Source organism: Bemisia tabaci, chromosome 6 (assembly GCF_918797505.1).
Source record: "Bemisia tabaci chromosome 6, PGI_BMITA_v3".
NCBI lineage: Eukaryota > Metazoa > Arthropoda > Insecta > Hemiptera > Aleyrodidae > Bemisia > Bemisia tabaci.
In genome coordinates this window covers 28,658,071-28,680,832 of record NC_092798.1, presented here as the reverse complement: position 1 = coordinate 28,680,832, position 22,762 = coordinate 28,658,071, and the positions used below count along the sequence as shown (strand labels likewise).

The 22,762-nt window shown below is 34.5% G+C and overlaps 2 protein-coding genes across 4 annotated transcripts in view; both read right to left on the bottom strand.

Annotated features, from left to right (window-relative positions):
* Window positions 1–7,510, bottom strand: part of CRMP (Collapsin Response Mediator Protein) — a 47,150-nt gene extending 39,640 nt beyond the window's left edge. The window contains exons 1-4 of one of the 2 annotated variants that reach the window (XM_019047571.2): window positions 7,177–7,510; window positions 4,839–4,909; window positions 4,045–4,139; window positions 3,140–3,213 (exon numbers count right to left, since the gene is read on the bottom strand). In XM_019047571.2, coding sequence (XP_018903116.1) covers window positions 3,140–3,213; window positions 4,045–4,139; window positions 4,839–4,883 — 214 coding nt within the window. In that variant the 5' untranslated portion in view covers window positions 4,884–4,909; window positions 7,177–7,510. The remainder of the gene's footprint in view (window positions 1–3,139; window positions 3,214–4,044; window positions 4,140–4,838; window positions 4,910–7,176) is intronic. The other variant, XM_019047570.2, reaches the window with a different exon arrangement.
* A 1,573-nt stretch (window positions 7,511–9,083) lies between these two features.
* PlexB (plexin B) overlaps window positions 9,084–22,762 on the bottom strand; it is a 33,945-nt gene continuing 20,266 nt past the window's right edge. For both annotated transcript variants that reach the window (XM_019047567.2, XM_019047568.2), the window contains 6 exons: window positions 22,537–22,690; window positions 21,561–21,746; window positions 20,689–21,046; window positions 19,770–19,982; window positions 19,124–19,274; window positions 9,084–17,668 (listed from right to left, as the gene is read on the bottom strand). In XM_019047567.2, the coding sequence (XP_018903112.1) occupies window positions 17,561–17,668; window positions 19,124–19,274; window positions 19,770–19,982; window positions 20,689–21,046; window positions 21,561–21,746; window positions 22,537–22,690 (1,170 nt within the window). In that variant the 3' untranslated portion in view covers window positions 9,084–17,560. The remainder of the gene's footprint in view (window positions 17,669–19,123; window positions 19,275–19,769; window positions 19,983–20,688; window positions 21,047–21,560; window positions 21,747–22,536; window positions 22,691–22,762) is intronic.

Sequence of the window (22,762 nt, the reverse complement as noted above, 5' to 3'; positions counted from 1 at the left end):
ACCCATATTCTTACGATTTCTAGGCACGATATTTGCGCAAGAGGATGCGACTTTCAAACATTGGCCGTGATCTGAAGTCCGAAAGAAAGTAAGCCATGTGTCAGAATCGCGAGTTCTCAATGCTGAATTTTTACCCGCCCTGACAACCACCACCATCCCCCCTCCCTCCCCCAGCCCTCTTATCGGCAGCGATTGTTCAGAATTCTACTTCCTGATTTTTTTTCTCAATTTGCATACTTAGTATAGGCACAAAGCACATGGAGGATGAATTACGATATGTGTGAGATTTAGGATGCTTAATATTATTTCCTTTAGAAGACATATGATTGTACGTATACAAAGTCGCGCATATCGCGTATTGCGAATACGCTGATTTTCAGTCTGCGAGATGCTTAGAGTGACGATTACCGTAGATGTATATTAACGGTTATCTTTACGGTAGACTAAAGATAGACTGATTACTGGGTGTTATAGCGTATCTCCAATCCACCGAATCTTCAAATCTTCGTATCACAGTAAGTACTTTATCACTAACAACTAGTAAATATTTACATCAGATGCGGTTGATTCCCACCTGAAATTGAGGTTTCAGTGTGCTCGCGATCACGTTTCAGTCAGCTTATCCCGCAGATTTTTTCGGATAGTTTGAAGTTTAGTGCTCCTTTTCTTCTGTTTTTTACTTCAAAACGTGCTTCTCTAAGCGGTTTTTTTACCCCGATTATCAGCCTATCATTTCGGGAAGCAGAATTCTGAACAATCGCTGCCGATAAGAGGGCTGGGGGAGGGAGGGGGGATGGTGGTGGTTGTCAGGGCGGGTAAAAATTCAGCATTGAGGACTCGCGATTCTGACACATGGCTTACTTTCTTTCGGACTTCAGATCACGGCCAATGTTTGAAAGTCGCATCCTCTTGCGCAAATATCGTGCCTAGAAATCGTAAGAATATGGGTTGTCTATAAGCGCAATATATTAAAATAATGAATACCGGCACAAGGTATGATCCACTTGTATCTCTGAATACTGCAATTTAAGTCTTTCAACTTTATTCCATCCGCATAATCCGAAAAAATGGCTCAAATCCAGGGAAACGTGGATTTTTCTCGATTTTTCCCCGATGATGTGGCAACGCCGTGCCGCGATGGGAGGTTCTGTAGTTAGATAAATGTATGTAATTACTGGTGATTCGGCCATAACATATGAAAAATGAAGGTTTTTGGACTTTTCTGAATGAGCTCGACGAGAAATAGCCCCCAAATACTGAAATAAGTACTCGGTTTTCTATGATTTTAGGCAATGAAATATGGCAACACCGGCTTTTTTGGGGGGCTTTAAATCGGAAAAAGTTCTTAGAGGAAGGTTTTGACCACCCACGACCATTTTCTGCCAAAAAAGTTTAATTCTGGTGTAAGATGAGTCGCCTTTTTTAAGCCATTTTAAATAATGATGAAAAACAAGAAAAATTCTAAAAAGTTTTTTTTAACTATGAGCGCAAAGTTTGACATCGACGAAAATTGGCCAAAGTGACTCTCTTACATCCCTAATGAACATACTTGAAGGATTTTTTTGTCCTCCGAAGGGATCGTTACGAAACAGCGCGTCGAATGCTGAAAAACCCGCATTTTTCGCCAAAATTGGCCTTCAGACCCATGTTTAGGCCAGTGGTAGACCCCGAAATAGACCGGAAATGACAAAACCATTGTGCATTCCGTAAAATATAGACCTTCAATGACCAAAAAATCGCGGAGTTGAGGAATTTTAGGGTGGGGCCAAAAAAGGCCCTTAACGATACCCCTCCTTTAATAATAATACATTGTCTTACTGTTCCTCACGCCTGTTTTTTCTTTCTTTCCGAGTAGCTAGTCTTGTTACTCTCCTATAAATAATATGGCATCGTAAAACAATTGTGTCCCTCAAAAAATAGTCATGATTGTGCTATTCCTTTCAGTAGGTAAAATTCTTCTCTAAGATTAGAATAAATAGTATGTACCTAAGTACCTTTCTTTTCTATTGCTCTAAACTTTATTTGCATTTAAATGATAAATTTCAAGAATTATAGATGAAGAACCCAGTACTCAGTGCATTGTATGTAACGTTGGAGTACATATCTCTGCTGTTTTTTATTTTTTTGGTTTTTTTTTTTATTTTATTTATTTATTTTTTTTTTACTGAAAATCATTTTCTTCGCAGTGAATACATGAAGTTTAGAGCCAAAAGAATACGAACAACGAAAAGTAAAGGTAGGAATTTTATGATCATTTTGTCTTAGCTGACCGGCAAAAATCTACAGTACCAAAAATCTATGGCACGAATGCGGACGAAACAAACAACGACGGTTGAATCATTTCGATTTTAGCCGCCATTTTGTTGCGTGACGGCAATAGGGCACGAGATACGACTCCCTAATACTCCCTATGCATATTCGTCTTGTTGTGGCAAGCAGTCGGGCAGAAAAAATTACTGGAATCAAAAAATTACTGAAAATCAAGCTTAGATTTTAATTTTTCACGGTTTCATTGAAATTTCATGAAATTTCAAGTGAAATTTCAAGTGAAATTTCAAATACCTTATTTTTCATGAAATTTTCCATCTCAGGATAGAAGCCATGATTTCACACTGAGTTAGGGATTTAGGGTCTTCAAAGATTCCAAATATTTACATGCCTGCCAACCGGTTTTCGACAAAATTGTCCACCAATTTCCAAAGCTATGACTTTTTTTCTTTTTTCCTTCTTGACACATGAAAATTTGCTCTTCTTCCATATTTTCATGCTAAGTCCTATGATCAAGCACTTCCAGTATTCCAGCATCGAATAGCAGCTTGATTTGGAAGTATTTGACTTTCTATTGCAGTTCATAAGTCAAATCTTTTATTATCCTTCTTTCTATTTTTCAGAAGTTTCTTTAAAGAGGAAAAATTAAAACTGAAGAGCTTTTAAAATTTATCACTGGTCAAGCATGGAATGTTGACCCTCAGAAAGAGGTTGGGTGGGAGCACTGACTGATTAGATGTGTGCACTTGCAGCATTATTAGTGAACAGTGATGTTGGTCTTACTGATTTTGTGCGAGGTAAAACCTTTCTTTTTGTCATGCAGTTAAAAAAAGGAACAAATAAATAATCGTACTTCATACGTTCAACATACCTGGTAGAAGCAAGAGACCAGCAGCATCAATAGTTCTTGTACCTCCGGGTATGATCAGGTTTCGTCCCAGTTGCCTGAAAAAAAGAGGGAAAGCAAAAATTCAGGAAATCATTCTTTTTTTTAAAGTTATAGCTCTAGGTATACAATGGAGAATGTGTGCACAAAAATTGTATTGCTTCATCAAAAAGTGCGTTAAAAGGTGAGTTTGCAGTATTTTTTATAATTTTTTTCTGACACGGGAAATTGTAGAAAAGTAGATTTAAAAGTGAGAAAATTTGCCACCTTGTGACATCATTTGGCAGCATTTTCCATTTAAACACATGTATCTTAGCAGAATAGGTTATTTTGTCATATTTTCTCAAATAATTGTCCAATTTAAAAACTAAGGATATCCTCGTACTCAGTTTTCCTAGCAGTACCATTTTAAAGATGAAATTTACGAGGGAGACATGGTAATAACTAAAATTTACTGGAGCTTTACAACTGCCCACACAGAAGTGTTTGTTTGGGAATTAAACTGCCATGCTAAGGAAGAACGCTGTATTAGCCTTTTAACGTTGCCAAATTTCCTTTTATAAAATACAATTTTTCATGGAAATCTGTCTATATGTTTCCTCTGATTTAGAAAAAAAAATGTTGGCTCATAATTGGATCTAAATTACCTGACAATTTCAAGAGAAAATATTTGAGACTCTCCTTAAAAATATAAATTTTATGGGAGGAGATTTGGCAACTTTCGAATTTGCATACCTACATCGTTTTTTCTTTGTACAACAGTACTTATAGTAAATCAATGCTATCAAAAAGGCAACTTCTTTGGCAATCTCATTTCAATATATCAGCCTTTTTCCAGAAGTCTTTGTTGTCTTAATCGTTTTCCTTTTTACTGCGTAATTTTAACTTACTTTATGACACCTTCTTCTATATATAAATCAGCATCTGCCATTCCATCAGCATTGACGACTTTACCATTTTTGATCAGAAGCCGATTATGAGAGCTCTGAAATCAAGATTGAAAACATTGTAAGATGGTATTTCAAAAGGAAATTTCCCTAGACAAAAATAAACTTCTGCAGCTAGTAATAGACATTCCTCACTATTAAACCAAACATTCCTCATAAAATGACAGCAAGTTGTCTGTTTTAAAGGTGCTTCTTTATTGATAATAATCATTCTTTTATAGCAGGCATTGGGTATCCAAGCTTTCTTTCTGACTGAGGAAACAATTTTGACTCACATTTATTACCCTGTAGAGGACAAAAGTAGACAACATTCAGTCATGTTGACCTGTCAAGGAGAAATGCTTTAGATTTTCTTTTCTTTTCTTCATTTGTAGCATATAAGAAATCTGATTCTTGACTGTCCATGAATATTAAATTTGAGAGAATATTTTTCACAAGGCACTGAAACATTGAAGAAATATCACAACAAAGTCTTCAGAGACTTTCCCCACACATTCTCGAGACAATTTTGAAAATTTTTTGAGGAAAAGTTTTTGTGGCTGAACTCCATAATAAGATTTTACACCAAATAATAAAAATAAATTCAGATCTAAGGTTGCAAGTAAGCTGTCACTACCACGCATACAAAAAAAATTTCAAATCTGAAGTTCGTTAATTCATTCGATACAGGGAAACTTCAAATGGAGTCTCCTGAGACGACTTGTATTTTTTACAAAAAATTTCATAAAGCTTTGTACCTGCAGATGAATAGGGACTTTCTTGACAGGAGCTGTAGCTGCCATGTTGGAGGCTTCTAAATTCACCTTTTCTGTAAACAAACAAACAAACAAACACAAAGTTTGGTCAGACAGAATTTTTTGGCATATAAGTAATCAAGGAGATTTTTATACACCAAAAATAAGGTGGAACATTCGATATTCATCAGCTGAAATTTCGGAGTCACTTTCGTATAAGTGTTTGATAAATACTATAAATGCTCCCTATTCTTAAATGTCTTTCTTGTACTCACAGAAAAATGACTTCTTCAGTAAGTCACTTACATCTGAATGCATGGCAGCTTGCTGCTGAATTTTCTAAATTTAAGTAGTTTGTGTCATTTCTTGTAAGTTTTACTAATAGGTATATGACTGCTAAACTGCCCTCCCCCCCCCCCCCTCCAAGGAAAAAAAAGTGAAAATTAAAAACAAATAATCTGACTTATTTGGAAGGATGGAGAAAATGGAAAATTGACAAATCTGATCAACTAATTGCTGGGCAAAAAAGGTGAACATCAACATATTTTGCTACAGCTCATCCATCTCCCCCTTAAAAATTGAGACGCAGGAAAATTCTCCCTGTTAGCAAAAAAAAAAGTGCAATTGCTGCAAACACTGTTTCTTGAGCAAAATTTGGGAGGCAGGAGATGTTACTTATGTATGCATTTTTGCATCATACAAACGTCATCATTTTCTCAGATATCAAAGTGGAGACGTACTACTGAATTGTATAAAATTGATTAGTCTTATCACTTGCTCAGATAAGATGCACAATTTGCTAAAAAGAAATTTAAAAAGTAGGACAACATAGGCACTCGAGAGACTGCAATTAGATAGTTATTACACTTTGAATCAGAATAGATAATTTGTCAAGGTTAATAATTGATGTAAGATTTGCGATGATAGTGCAAACAAAATCATCAAGATAGTATCAGAGCCTTGTTTACTTAGGGCAGTTGAAATTTTCGCCATAGGATGGGAGGGTGTGAAAGATTTCTTAAGAATTTCCATGACAGAGCATACTTAAATATTACATTCTAATATGTTTGGATTGAAAATTTTCAAGCAAAATCAAGGACAAATTTTAATAAAAAGCCCTGCCAGCTGTAGCAAAATGCGCCTTTGCAGCTATACACTTTGTATAACACATAGCTTTGTGTAGCAATATATTTTTATGGTGAACATTTTAAAATATTTAGCATGTCCAAAGGGATGGATATGGAAGAAGAAGACAGCTTCCAGTAAATAGGGATTGCTCCCTAGCAGAGAACTCGGTTTTGTGGTGGGAGGAGTAATCATGGGACATCGGGTCTGTTGAGCCCCTTGAAGAGCACAATTAATATTCAACTTCCTCTTTGAACTTGATTGATACAACGCAGAGAGCTTGCTTTAACTCTTCGTGACAGAGGTAGGTATTTCAAGCTGATCAATATGGTTATTGAACTTTGAGCGATAGAGGATTCACAGTAAAAGAATGAAAAACTACCAATATGAAAATAAATGGTAGATATGAAAATGATAGTGCAAGAAAGCATCATGCAACATCGATGATTGTCTGCAAGGAAAATTGTTAACTCCAGCCCAGGAGGAAATCTATGATTCAGTTTTGACCATCTGAGTATTTGTGTTGTAAACATTGCTTTCTTAGCATCTACTTTGTTTCGTCATATAACATCGAAATAAACAACCATTTGCTGCTGTTGTATCGTATCAATTAAAACTAAGTTAAGGCCATCATTTCCTTTCAAGTAAATCTATTGATCCTAAACAAAAAATCCCCATTGGCAGCTCAAATAATCATACTACGATAGGGATAGTCTTTTCAATCTCTGAATTTTGAAGATAAGCGGTTCAGCTATCGAAGCCAAGACTCAGGGAGCTCAATGGTGCGATTATTGGAGATCTCACATCTTCATGATTGCACCAAAGTTAATGCTAAAACTACATACATGTGAGACGATGGCACTTTGCCAATAGGAAACAGCGGTTCATTGGCGTCTGAAGGGTTGATGACTGCCGCAATAATTAGTGCGTGCAGTCTCGAAGGATTACCAGGATGAGTGTGACGGCAGAGGAGCATTACCTTCAGAAACTTAACTTGACATAAAAGATGAAGCTGTTACTGGATGATAGGCAAAGAAGGCATGTGTAATTTGAGTGTCTGATGCCCAACAGTTGGTTATTAATAGGACTTGGGAAGGGCAAAATGAAGACTATAGCACTGTCTGAACAATTCTGATAAATATGGAATAGAGCTGAGAAATGAATGGAGCGGGAATGAAATTCTAGGGATACCAAGTAAAATGTTAAATGAACTTACACACAAATAAAATTTCCGTTGCAAAATACGGCGAGATTGCAGACGCGACGCGATGAGCACTTATCAAAAAAAACGAATTAACCGACACGTTCGCAGAAATAGAATAAAAAAATGGTAGCCCGTAAATAAAATAATTCCTGAGATTAGAGGATGCTGGAGTAGATAGTATTCTCAGTAATGCCGTAAACACCAACAAGGGCACAATTCCTGATCAATTCACAACTACAGCTCAATACGAAAAAGCATGTACGAAAATTGTAAATTAAATTCGATTCGATTTCGTCTGACTCTGATGCTCACGCTCTCCCGATCGACAAATCCACAAATTTCTCCTCCCACTCCTCACACTGGCGCCACAAATCGTTGAATCTGATTACCAACATAATCCAATTCCACCCATAATTATACTAGGATTCAGGAGGAAGAAGTTGACAGACTGAAACACCTATACTCTCGATTTAGGATTCGTTCAAGTTAATTTTTCTCATAAATTTAGGAAAATTTTCTAATGGACCTACGTGACATAAACTCGTTAATTAGACTTTCCTTCCGAAACTACAAACAGTGAGATTTTTTCTGAGAGCGTTGGTAAACTCTCATGGCTCTCTGATGGAGGGAGTAAACCCCGCGGAATACAAACATTATCCTTTTTTCCCCTCTTTACTCCTTACAAATATTTTCACCAAAGCTTTAAGTATGAATGAAATTAGGTATTTTTGATGATTTCATCATAGATATCATACCATAGGAAACCAAAAGTTATTTTTCAAAAGTTATGGTTTAGTGGGAAGATTTTTTCCCTGTTCCCATACGAAGGTGGGTGCGCACAGTGCGTGCCTTTTACACAGCTTCTATGAGTGGAGGGAAAATTTTTTGATAAAAATTACAAGGAGCGGTAGCGACCCCGTCAAGCCTACAGAGATCTCCAACCAGGAATGGGAGCCGCTACTGTATCTTACACGGACCCGTTCAACTTTTGCGTCAAGTTACTTACACGGATAAATTTAATGCTTTAAAAAAGATACCTTTTTCCTACAGGAAACATTCTTGCTGTGATCCATGGAGATCAGGGGGCTAGTCTCCAGGCATATTTTAGACCAGCCCATATTCTGCTTGGAAAAAATGAATTTTTCTGTGTCTTGTCGACATTCAAGTTTCATATTCTTTAATTCAAAGTTTCTTCGCTTGGGCCATATATGCTCAGTTTTAGAGTGCGCATCCGGCAAAACCACCTTCAAATGTTGAGATGCATCCACAGGAATAATTTTCTTGCTCACTTGAATAAGTTATAGAAAATACCTCTGTGAGCCGACTGTGGGTATGATAAAGAGGTCCATTGACAAGGCAATGAGCTCCAATGAAAAAAAAATAATACTAGCAAGACTAAAATCCATGAGCAATTGTTGCGTTTTTGTTGAGACTAATTGGTTCCTTCCATTTTTTACTGTGAGCGTAAGTCACTTCTCATTCTGTTACAAATAAAAGATGCGTTCTCCGAACTATGGACCACTTTTTTTTTCTATGAAAAAGTATTCTCTTCCCTGCACACTTATAAGTTAGCGGAGGCACTATTCCATTTTCATCTCATGTTTCAATTTATAGAGAGAATTCGAAGATTTTCAGTTCTGGCTCTGCGATCAGCTAAATATGAGGAAATATTATCACGGGATTGTCCAGTTGTTCAAGGCTGATTCAAAATTTCGCTTTCTTGTATAGAAGATTTTGTTGGCATTTCTGTCTTTTTTTTTTTTTTTTTTTTCTTTTACATAAATGAGAGTTCTCCAGGAATTTTTGGTTATTTGAGTTCCTCAGCCATCTCATTTATACGTTTTTCATTGACTCTAGAAAGCTTTCTCACAGCTAACAATTGGACAAGGAGGAGTCATTATAATAATGAGAAAAAAACATTATAATTTTTTGTAAAAAAATGTCATATGTTTATTTTAAATAATGTACACAAATATAGTTGTAAATTATTCACTTTAAATGCAATATTATAAAAAATTACAAGTCGCTTACTCCGCTGAAGAAGTAAATTTACAAACACGAGTGCACATTAACTCTTAAAATTCAGGAATTTTGATCTTAGAGTCTATTTACACAGAAACAACAAGACTTGGCAGAGAACAATTAAAAAATTCATTGCACTGAGGGATGGAAACAAAGACAAGAGAGAATATGCAAGGGTGGAAGATTTTTCAAAGCAGAGAAAATAGGAGATTCTAATGAGAATAACGGTTACAGAAGATAGTCGCTACGAATAGCTCAAACTCAAGAGAACACACTGGAGCTTCAGAATAGGTGGGAGGTAACAAGAAATATTTTTAGAAATGATCACTACTACTTAACAGACCAAAGAGGAATTTACTTTGCTTTATGTGTCAAAAAGAGGTAAAGGATGATTTGCATTTAAGGATGGTGTGTTCCTAGGAAAAAGTCAAGTGACTTCAAAATTCTATAAGGGTAGTAAGCAGAAAAATGGATTTTCATAGAAAATTTAAAAAATTATGAAAGAAAAAATGAAAACGGCAACCTTTACATTTCTACTTGAAACGTCTTAAATATTATGTTTCAGCAGTTGTTTGGCAACTAAATGAAAACTGAGACTACGATTTTGAGAAAACTGGAGAAACATTTCAGAGCATCAATGAGAAAAAAATTTCTGACAAGGTGACTTTTCGATTTTGAAAAATGAATTTCAACAGGAATTAATGGAGGAGAATTATTTTTAATCCTTGCTTCATGGCTGAACTTCAGACATCTTGAGAGCATTTTGGCTAACTGATCATAATTTATTTAACAGCGGTAGGATCTTAAAAATATAACCATTTGCCGCAATCAAATGAAAAACAATCTTGACTTAAAGTTTTTGAAATTGGCATCTATTATTCGTTCAAAACAGTATTATTTTGGTTGTACGTACTAATTTTAACCACGAGAAAAATTTCATGCTGTGACTTGGGCGTCACCAGTGAGTAAAAATATATAAAGACTTAGAGCATCAAAACCTCACAGAAATAAGAGAACGGAAAGGGCAAGATAGGAATAGAAGAAACACACTTAAAAATTCCGGGCCAAAGTACAAAATTCAACGTTTTACCAATGTTTCTGAAGTGCTAAAAAATGAAGGGAGGTTCAAACTCAGAAGACAAAAAAAAAAAAAAAAGCTGCAAAAAGAGATGCAAAAGAGGCGGTAAAGAGTTAAGCACCTGGGAGATTTTTTTGACTTACTGGGATTGTAAATTCTACTACGTATCTACAGGCTAAAATAAAAATCAGGTGCCTTACTGAAAAATTACAGTGTACACATAGTTACATGCGTATTGAAAAAAGAAGGGAAACAAAATTTGAATAAGGAGAAGAACGAAATTTTTGATCTACTTTACTTGTATTCTTGAACAGCACTAGGAGTGGAACGATTAGGATAGAATAAATATGGTTTAAACTAAAAATATAATACGGGAATACAGGCAGGAACAGAACTTTTTTTCGAAGAGCAGGCAAATGAGAGCTTGCGAAAAAAAGACAGATAACTTAGAAGACAGAAACATACATTGTACTATACAATTCAGTAATGAGCCCTTCGATTCATGAATGTTTATTGTGATTGTATAATTCAAATCTTGAGAAAAATTTTCTTTAATTAAAGTTTAAATAATTTGCAAGTTCAGCCAGCCACAATGAGGTGTTTTATGATGTTTTTATGGGGAGTGGAGCAAACTTTAAAATTCTTACAACTATCGATTAGACAGAGAGGAGGTGATTTTGCAATTGTACTTCAAAATACAGTATAGACAAGGAAATCCTATGTTAGAAGGAAAAAGGTAATTTGGACGTAATTTTCCCTCATAGAGGAATGCTGTTTGGTGTAATCCTAGTGCATACTAGCAGCTCTAGATGGCAAAAGCATTATATCTCTATCTAATCAACTCGTTAAAACACAATCTGGACAGAGTAACTATCAATACAATAAAAACTATGAAAACAATAAGTTTCTACTGTAAAGAATGCCGACTAATTTTATTTTTTGATAAACTTTTTGTTCATCATTTAATTGTGGCTGGAACAGAGCAATTTCAGTTGGATCAATTAAAAACTGCAAACTGAGCTTGATTCAGGACAGTTGAATTTTTTTATTTTTTTATGACCAAATAGTTAGAGAGGAAAAAATACATTGTGCAATCTGTAGTAACGGACGAACTCTAAACGAAAGGAGAGCAAAATGAGTGGACACTAAGCATAAATAGATAAAAAGATGAATAATCTGGTTACAGAACTAATTTTGCCACACATTGAGCAATTTGCTATTAGTGCCTCTTAGATTAGAGGTGAACACAGGTTTTTCAAAAAAAGAGGAAACTTATTGTGAGGTTTTCTGATGTATTAGGCAATTACATATTCACTGATCACTGAAGTCGAATTGGGGTAGAATTTAACTGATGCAGGAATTTTCTTTTCCTAACATAAACTCAGAAAAATTTGGAGAATATGCAAATAATTGTTGATTAGTGTAATTTATTAACATATTCGTTGATTTTTCTATTCAGAGGAACAATTTTTCATACTCCATGATGAAAGACAAGTCTCTGGTCAAAGTGCGAAATGAGTGTTGAATGTGCTGATTGAGTGGATTCCGAAAGGAGGGATTGAGAGGGGGGGGGGGGAGGATATACATGATGCAAAAATATAATAAAATGCAATGCTAGTATAAGGAATAGCCTAAAAATTGGCTAGGATTTCAAAACCTCATTAACTTCAGTATTAGAAAATTAATTATTGATAAAAGCAAAAAATACAAAACAGGCAAGATGGGAAACAAATGCACTCAGGAGAAAAACCTTCGATCACTCTTCCCCATATTTCCGGTACAATTAAAAATACATACAAGATTAAAAGTAATTTAAAAAGAAAAAAAATAGTCAAAAACTTTTCATTCATATCCCATCCATGTGTGGAAAATTATGCTTAGATTTGTGCTCAAAATTCATTTTTAAGTCACACATAAACATGAGTATTTACCAGGGTTACAAAAAAAATTAAATTATTTTCAGGATTTTATGAACAGCTTTCTAAATGTTACTGAGTGTACAGTTGGAAACTATTAACGATGATGAAAAGGTAATGAGTATGGTCAAGATTTGCTTAAAAAAAAATAAGAAAGAAAAGACAGTTTGCAGACGATGGAGTAATAAACCCGCAAAAAATATTAAGTACATGGTGAGGAGAAAAACAATAAAAAAATAAATGCATCAGTTTGAACTTGCAGTGAGAGAGAAATTAAAATTGTGGAATTATTTTTTCATCATTCACTGGATAAATAGAATACATAGTAGTATGTAGTGTTTATCAGTTCCAATACATATTGTAAAGTATTCGTGCTCCTTTCGTAGAACTTTGATATGAGTACATTCATATAAGAACCATTCAACTGAAAACAGATCTCAATATGGACAAGACAAAGAGGCAAGTCCTTTCAATTTTAACCAACAAAATAATAATAACCGTTTTAACCGGAAGTCAAGTATTATGGATAGTATAGTATTTTAATAATGTCACTTTTTGAGCTAAGCATGATTGCAACATTTGAAAAGACTTAATGGAGTGTTTCCATAACAATAAATTTTACCAAGGAACAATCTTCCACTGAGGTCTTCAGTTAAATTGAATCGCATTGAAGTATCAGCTTACTACATGGCTACAATCAGTGATAAACCAAAATTTTCAGACACTGTGTCTAATTTGTCCAAAAAAGGACTAATGGCACTAAAAATTATTTGTCAGCCCCTACTTACTAAGAAGAGAGAAGTTTCCATTGCACAAAAATACTTTGATGCAGATGGAATTTACAAACTATAAGAGAAGATAATTTCTTGATAAAGGATCAATTAATCTTATATTGAGTGGAGGCAAACAAATGTAAGAGAAAATTCAGGGTTTACAAATATTTGGTGAAATAAAGGGAAGTCTTCATTACTGACAGCACTTCATTAGCAATTTTAACGAAGAATGGTCGTAAATTTAAATATTTTAGCAAATATCATCAGAATTGAGAGGGTTCAGGGTTCTAAAACCCTAAAAATATTATGCAGTAAGGAGGCTTTGGTAAGGATATCATATTTAATTTTTGGTACGGAAAATTGAATCATTCATTTTATCTGAATAGAAAAAACTTCAGGGTAGCTGCGACAGGACAATGATTTGACAGAGGGCTATTTCTTTAGTTGGAGATTCTACTTAACTAGTTAACAATTACAAACATTGAAAGTCTATGAGCACAGTGTTGCACACTGACGAGAATGAAATGATAAAATTTTACAACCACATGAAGCATTACGCCTAAAAATTGTGCCTAGTTTGGCTTCCTTTTTCTAGATAGTCTATCTTCTTGACAAGACCGTAACAGTTAAGTATATTTTATGAATTTATATTTTTTTGAAGAGTTACAGCCAGATTTGGGTCGAGGATGACCCATTGTTCATTTAATTTAGTCTCAATAAGAAGGTGAACATCAAGACCAAATCACACAGGTCAATCCCTGCGCATCTTTTTGGATTCAACTCTTCTGCTCAGCGCTCACTGAACCGCAGCTGATGTAACAGAGCATTTATGTACTACTCTCATAAGAAGTGCATTGAATATTAACTTCCCACCACAGTGGACGATAGGATCTCAAAACTCAACCATCAGAATGACTGACCTGTGTGAATTGATGTTGGTGAACATATTGTACTAATCACTTTAAAATATTGAACAATGTTGCTTAGTAGCACCAAATTTTCCTAGGGATAAAACAGATTATTCTGCCACACTTGATTGAGGAACACAATCGAGAGAATAAAACGAATGGCAGTTTTAAGTGGTGATATCTAAATCCTCTCAATAAAAGTAAAGTAACACTACTTTACAATTTCTTCTCCCTGAGTTTCCCTGAGGCTCAAGAAGCAAGGAATGTTTTCTGAAAGAATTATGAATACAGTAGACACTACTTAATTCTGACGTCTATCTTTTTGTCCTCCTCTCGTTCTATTAGTGTTTTTTTAAGAAAGAGGTTTTACCCAGGAAAACCAATGACCCTGTCATCACAATATTTCAATAGATAAAAAAATTGATTTACCTAAAAGTTCAAGTAAGTTTCTACTAGGGAACGCTGTAAAAATAAGTAGTAACACGCATTTATCTTCTCCTTAAATTTCACATTGAAAGAGCTTGAAATGCAACGAATTTAGCATTTATTTACATTGGAACATAAAAAATCTAAACAAGGAGAATGAGGGTTCAAAAGATTTTATGTGCACTTTTAAACGACTTCGACAGCACCAAATATTAAGATAAAATAATTATGAATTCTTATCAAAGTTACGGTTAGGAGTAAATTGTTGAAGCAAAAATACCAACTTAAGGATGAAAGAAATCTATAGGACAAAATTGGACACTAGCCAAGGAATAATTGATCATGACTAAAAACCAGTGACAATAAGAGAATCATTGCAAAAAGGAAAAAAAAAGGGGAGCCCCTTCAAGGGAGAAAGAACTGTTCCAAAGGGGGATAGGGGGGGGGGGGGGGGCAGTGATGTACTGAGTTACAGTGATGCTAGGAATGAACTGCAGACTGATTCTTCTAAAGACTTTCGGACTCTTTCTGAGAGCATCCACTGGAATATCAGTTGAATTGTATTTATTTTTAGTTCCTCCTGAGAAAATCCCTCTTCAAAATTCTCTTTAAAATTGCATGGCCTTAGTGAGCCGTCCTGAACTTATCCCAGGATTTTTCAAAAATTTTTCTTTAACTTTTTCTCCGAGAGATTTGATGAAACTGATGAAGACTTACTGCTACAGTGAAGATGTTGATGTGCTCATAAGATTGTGAAAGCATTTTATTGAAAAAACAATCTAAGAGAGTTACAGATCATTCAATAGGTAAACATCCTTCAATTCTTATTTAAACGAATTTGCTTTAGGAAAGCGCGACTAAATCATTACCTCTCAAATTAAAATCAAGTCAAAGATTTGAAATTGAAAAAGGAGATACCAATTATCACTGCTATTTCCTTAATGAAAGAGCTAGGCATTAGATAATTGGTATAAAAAAAGTAGGTATGTGAAATGTACCTCAAGGGAAAGAAATCATTTATCAGTAATTTTTAAAATTGAACTTTTTGTCACTGTTTTAGAGTCAAAAAATGATCGGAAAAGAAAGTAAGTAGAAGAGTAGACATGTGAGTAAAAAGATGAGAAAAACGGAGTAATTTTTCCTAACACACAACAGAGAAAAGGGTATAACAAAACATCTGGCACAAACACCGCTCAGTAAAAATGAAAATTCAAGTGATTAGTGATGTCTGTAAAATGAAACATGAAGGAAGGAAGCAAAGAAGCATTAATGAGAAGATTCGAGACTAGACTGTCTCTTCTCGCAAACTGCATTCGAGTTTGAGAAGTATACAACGGTTAGTATTCGCTTTACAATATCTACAAGCTAAATTCAAAGTTTCCTTTGAATTTAAAAGCTCACTCAATTCATCCCACAAAAATTAAAACTCTAGATCAAGTCCGATTCATGTATCTATAAAGTTACATGAGAACAGTTCAGAGAAATACATCAGCAACAAAATTACTTGGCAGTAATTTCAAAACAGATACACTTTTTGAAATTAGTGGAGAAACTTTGGTTTGACATATAAAAACCAACGATAAAATAAAATATCGCAATATTATAGAATAGTTACAAATAATTGGCAAAATTGGCTCACTAGTTGATCAACAAATACTATTCCCCCCTTATAGTGGCAACGATTTAAATATGTACATAATTCTGTACAGAAATTTTTTATACACTTGTGAATCTACTCTTATGAAAGCGGATATAATTAAATTTTACACATCTTACATTTAAGAAACGAGGCACTCACTTCAGATACACTTCACTAACTGAAAAATTGTCTAATGACAATACAATGATAAAACTCAAGCAACACCATCTATTACAATCTCTGAAGTTGGAATAATAGATAATGAAGAAAATTTTTTGCGATTAATAATGTTTTCAAACATGATTCAATTTGAGAAAATCTTTATGCATACTTCATAAAAATTTAAAATAATGAGTAAAAGTTAATACTATTGACATCTGCGATAATTAATTTATATAAGAGGTCTTGAACATATTAATTTAAGCTCCTTTGAGATTTAGATGATTCACAAAAGAAAGAAGAAAAAAATGTAAGAATTGCAGAGACGAATAAAAAAGAGATTCCTCAGTGTATGGAAAATTTAGGCAATATTTCAGTTGAGAAAAGTGTACCCGGACATTTTCTTGACAAAGCGGTCAATCAACATTTTTCTCTATTTTGTCACCTGACTTACATATTTTCACATTTTCCAATTTTATCACAAGAATCACTTAAGTAATTAGCAGTCTTTAATTTTGGATGTAAAATTCCAAACAGGAATAAAAATCTCAAATTAAAAATTATGGAAGTTGTGAAAATGCAGCAACTTGAAGTAGTATCGAACTTATCAAATAAAAAATTGAAAAAAAAAAAAAAAAAAAAAAAAACCTTAGATGTTTTATAAAAAAAAATGATGAGACATGTGTCAAAAGTCTATCAAATATGGCCTTGAAAAATGAGAAAATTAAGTTAAAACTCTATCAACTAATAATGTAACTGCAACAAAACCCAGAGGCAGGTTACAAAATGAGATCCGAAAGAAAGATTTCACCATATGTGAACCTTACAATGAGCAGTCTTAGAAATAAGTTTTTTCTGATCTAACTTGCACTATCTGTCACTTGACGATGAATGCTGTCCTGGTGTTCTTTTTTTCTTTAATTGACTTCAGATGAATGGATAATGATAATATACTCCGTTGAATAAGGCTCGAAACGAAATTAATAATTGAGATGAATTTGGAAATTAAAGGAGCTTATTGAATTTGAAAGGTAATAAGAGTCTGGCAACAGCAAGTGACAGTTTGATTTGATTAAATTAGGATTTTGAGAAGAACTGTTGAGCTTAATTGAGCTAATGAATAAATCTATTGATTTCAGATGAGAGCCAAATAAGGTCAAGTGACAAAACAATTCCTCGGTTTAGAAACTAACACTTCACCTTCTTGGAAGACAGTGAGTACAAGCGATCAGGTATAAACTATTATACTCAGTTTGGACATACAATGATTAATTGAAAATACTATAAGAAATTATTAGTCATTGACATAAAATCATTAGTAACAGGATCGTAGAAAACAGAAGGGGAAAAACTGATTCTCTTGATACAAAATGAATATAAGCTGGGAGAATAATAAAATTAAAATGGCTGTAATGGGTCTAAATTCGATACTGTATGAAATATTCAGATGGTAGTGAGTCAGGTGACCTTACTTGTCAGCATGCCGATGTCTCTTCACCTTCCAAAGTGCAAGCAACGTTTTCTAACTTGTGTGCTAAGTGCATTTTACTACAATAAGTATCAGCTTCGAGGGATTCAAAGATCTGGAAAATAAAATTAAAATTGATAATTACTAAAATTAAGCACGTTTATTATTCTTTTAGAAGTTGTAGGTTAAGTTCTCACAGAGATGGTCACTTTAAAATGGGGTTAGATATTATTTTTTGATAATTGTTTTATCGATAAAAAAAATTAATTCTAGAACAAACCACTTGAGATTGGTGAAGTTGGCAACAAGAAATCACAAGCAAAATTTCTAAAAGGTGTAGGTAATTCTTAAAACAGTATGTTAACTTTGATCAAATTCTCCTGATTAAGAAAAAGTTTGGCTAACTCACTTTATTCACTCAGGGATCATGGTAAATCTACTAAAAGTTATGAAAAAGCACAATTAGGAGGGCAATTATATGAGAGTATCCGAGGACTGGCCTTCTACACCAGGCTGCTGAAATTTGCTACAGAGTATTGTTGGACCGTTAGCATAAACTGCATCCAGTTATTATAGCATTACAAGGTTGCAATTCTATAGTGTGGCTCTATAGTGGGTAAGGGGCATCCATTTATTCAATTAATTTTCTGAAAATGCAGAATAAATTAAACTTGTAGGAATTTTTTTTTCAACCTTTTAATGGCAAAGAAACCTCATTCTGAAAATGCAAAAAATGACCAGATAGAAACGATATTTCCAGCAAGTTCTAATGATGTAGTGAGGCAGAGGAAACGACGATTGCTGATTGGCTGAGCTCAGCTTCAAGTATCAACTTGCTACGTATACTTGTGTAAAGGTTTGCGATAAGTTGGATTTTATTTAGCTTTTTCTCCTTTAAAAATGATATTTTGAACTTTTAATGTACTTTTTAGTTTTTTCACAGAGTTTTACTCGCCACTGCTCCATTAGTTAGGTGTAGATCAAACCTGGAAATGTTTTAAAAAAGGTGAAAATACACCCTTTCAACAGGAGTGATCTGGTTCTACCATGCTCTAAAAAGTTATGTAAATATGTGGTAACCTTTCCTAAAGTAACACATCAGATTAAGCGAAAGTAAATTGTAAAGTGGGTACATCTATGCTTAGCAGGTTGCACATCATTGTTAGATTTGCAGGAATGAACTTTAAACATCATTAACTTTGTTTCTTGGAATGATTAGATCTAATGAGAACCTCAATATAACGAAAATTTCGGATGGTCTTTTGAAAGTCGTAATATCGAAGTTTTACTGTAAGAAAATTTATCTCTCAAGTAACTTTATTGCGATAAGAAATTGGAGTTTTAATTGAAATATTTTCTACAATGATTTGAAAGTACTTCCTGGAACTGGGTTCTTCACACTTATTTACAGTCCCCATGTCCCTTCAATAATACGATTCCGGAAGGAAAGTAATTTGGTTAAGATTTTAATACCATCAAAATACTAGAATGAAATTCAATAAAAATTCGGGTGTGTATAGATGGAGTAAACCTTTTTCATGAAAATTAAGAATTGAAAGAATGTAATTACCTGATCGCTATACTTGGATACATAAATATACAACTCTTTTAAAGCTGACACTGTATGGAAACTGCTAGATTGCATACAAGATAGTTGTGACATGGTGGCACTTAGATCCTGGTCCGTTATCTGAGGCATTAATTGAATTTCGTAGTAAAACCTAGAACACATAAATTATTCATATTTTAGCAACTATGTAAACAATAACTCTCTTATTATGATGGATTTTAAGTTAATAACTTGGAGCATTCACTTTTTTTTAAAATACTCATATATTAACCCTTTGAGGGCCGCGCTAGGAATACGGCCGCCGATAGTGGCGCTCTCTGTCAAGGATAAGATAAAGATGTAGTTCATATCCTTGCCGACAGAGTGCATATGCTCTATGCTCAATTTCATTGAAAAACAAGGGAGCTAGAGCGGGAAATACGAACGCTAGGCGCAGCACGAGAATACTCGGGCATGGTCTGTGACGGTGGCTTGCCGCAACCCGAGTATTCTCGGGCGTGGTACTCAAAGGGTTAATAAAAATTTGATTGATTCAGTTTAAAACTGTTTGAGAGTCTGTATCTACAGCTCTGCACAGCTTGTGTTATGTCACTCTGAGTTGATAACACAGGATTGAGTTAAAAAAAAGACAGTATTAGTAACTTACCTGGTAACTGCTTCCCGATAATGAGGAATATCTTTTGCAAACAATAATTTATTGGATGGTGAGTCTTTGCCTAGCCTATGGTTGGTTGTAGAGCAAGAATCCATGAATGTTTGAGCAATGACTGATAAACATGCATCAACTGTAGGTGTTTTATTTATATCAAAAATGAAATCAGGATTCTTGATAAAGTTCACCCAAAATCTCAGCGGAAGACTGAAATAAAAAAATCACAAAGCACATGTAAATCTTGAAACCATAAAGCAATAATGGGTGTTATGTTTGAACAATCTTCATTTCTGAACGGATGAGAGATACAATTGGTAAGGAATACAAATACTCCGTAATTCATCCCCTTCTCTAAAATGCGGAGGCTACAAGAAAGGAAAGACTATTTATTCTTATCGGGGATGACAGAAACTTCTGATTTCTAAAAGCTGAGTGACTGATGATGGCAGCATGACTGCAAAATCAATTGTTTCCCTTAAAATTAGTTGCAAGTTTCAAAATTATACAGATCTTTACTTGGAAGCGATCTTCTTCAGAGTAATCTCATCTGTAAAGTTTACGAATGAAAAATTCATGGAATATTGATCGGAGGAACTGCTGGATGTGAGTTGTAGCACAAGTGTTACTTAGATTACCCAGACAAATTCTTATGCAACATTAGGTAACTGGAGTTTTGGGCTTGTTTTCAAAGCTGCAGAAAAAATTAGCAATCAACAAGTAAGGAAAATTCTTCGGGCACTGCTTGAAGGATTCCTCGGACGTGTAATTTGATATCTATTTGTGCCATCTGTACAATTTGGTGATATGAAGATGTGATGATGACAGATTGACACTTACTTTCTACAGAATATTTTACTGACAGTTGAGACTATGCCAATAGAGAAGTAAAACAAGCCCAAAGGAATCTTCTTACCTATTCGATTTCCAAGCATGCACGACCTCTGGATCGGCAATATTGTGTTTCTTAGCAGCTTCATCAAACAGATCAAATAACCATTTGACTGCAGGTGGGAGAGCTTCATTTGCTGTGAGAACTGTGCTGAAAAAGTCATCAACAAATTTCTGGATCGTGCCTTTTGTTGAGAGCAACCTTGTGAGAAATATCTCTGGGATGGCTTTGTGCGTACGCTCACTCGTTTTACTTGTCTGGAACTGATGATCATCTATGGGCCGCACCAAATGATACAAATTTGCATTCATTCCTGTCTCCAGGTCCCCATTTGTCATCACCTCTGCTGAGAGAGAATTTGTGAAGTGGTACGGACCGGTGCCTAAAAGTAAGAGGAACATGGAATGTTAGTTTGAGACATGACCAAATTTCTTGAGGTTATAAATTCCACTGGCTTGTTCCCTAATAATTTTTTTCTTACCCCTTCTTGCATATTTTCTGAAGGAATTACACTTTTCTTTAAAGTACACGTTACTTCAAGGACTCGAAAGTTTCCAGCTTACAATAGACTGCTACACAGCATTGACAATCAAGGATGGATTGCTGATTCTTTGTATCAAAGCATTTGGAACTTTGTAACACATTTCTGGGAAATGACATTGCTATCAGTTCTTGACAAGAACAGAGCCCCAACAATTAAAATCTTAAATGAAAATAACTTAAGTTTTTTTATTGATCAGTTATGATTACATTCTCTGGCTCAGAGCAAAATCATTGAGGCAAGATTCTGTGGAAGAACAGAATTTTTTCACTTATAAATTAAGAAGCCAGTATTCATCCACAAAAAGCTACGTGATGATATCAAGATTAAAATAAATTATAAAAATAGAACTCACAATTTTGAAAGGTCTTTTCCAGATTTGCATGGTACGTTTCATTTTGACGAGGTATAAGAGACATCACAGCCGATTCTTTGACACCATAATGTGCCAAAGTGTTTAGTCTGCGCCAACCACAAACCGTTTTTGTTGTCAGATCCTCATCTTGCAAGGTTAGGTGACCCCCTCTTCCATGTCTCCATTCTAGAACAAAACATTTACGCATAAATGGAGAGAAAAAACTGAAACTCAAGGGAATAGGGTGCTTAAATTAGGCATGTGCAATTTTCTTTACAATCAATTTCCCGAATGTACAATACCGCCTCTCTATAATGGCACTTGCTTCAGCAGAAAACTCTCTTCGGCAGCAACATTGGACGGCCCCTTGATGTTCTAATCCCGAATACATACATGCATTTTTCCCTCTTTACATGACGTACAAAGTGAGAATATACATTTTTCTTGATGCATTTAATCAAATTTTAGCTTTGAGGTCACCAAAAATCCAACCTGGCCTTATTGTAAGATTTTAGTTCTCACTACAGGATTTCTGATAAAAAAGAAATTCTAGGTTCTGAATTGTAAGATTTGAGTAAATATGTATTCCACTTTTGACATGTTAATTGAAACTGCAACATTAACAGTATTTGCTTGTAATGCTCTTGTATATTGTGAGATGCTGCAAGATTTAAAGCACCTCCAGAATCAAACAACGACGGTGTGCAATACCTAATGCACTGGTTGAAAAAGTTTCCTTATATTGTAAGATAATAAGATAGTATGGATAAATTTCGATACATAAGGCTTAGCCAACTTTGAATATTGGACTGCATGACCAGAACCAAACCCTTCTAATTGTCATTGGATTTTAATTTCAGCAGTCACATGATTAAATCAGTTTCAGAAGTTGCTGAGAAAGTTTCACAGTAATCACAGCTTTCTGACAGAGCAACAAAAAAACTTAAAGTATGCATTAGATTAGTGAGAAACTTACCAAGATCAACATCATGGATGGAAGGCCTTAAAGAGAAAGGTGTATTTTTGTATAAAGCATCTAGTATTTTTGATTTTACTTGGCTTATTGTATCACAATCTAAGACTTTACACTGGACTTTTTCATCAACATCATCTTGTATCATATGTACAGTCTAAAACAAGGAAAAACAAATCAATTAGTTTATTTACTCGAATGAGCAAAGTTAATATGTTAGTAAAGTACA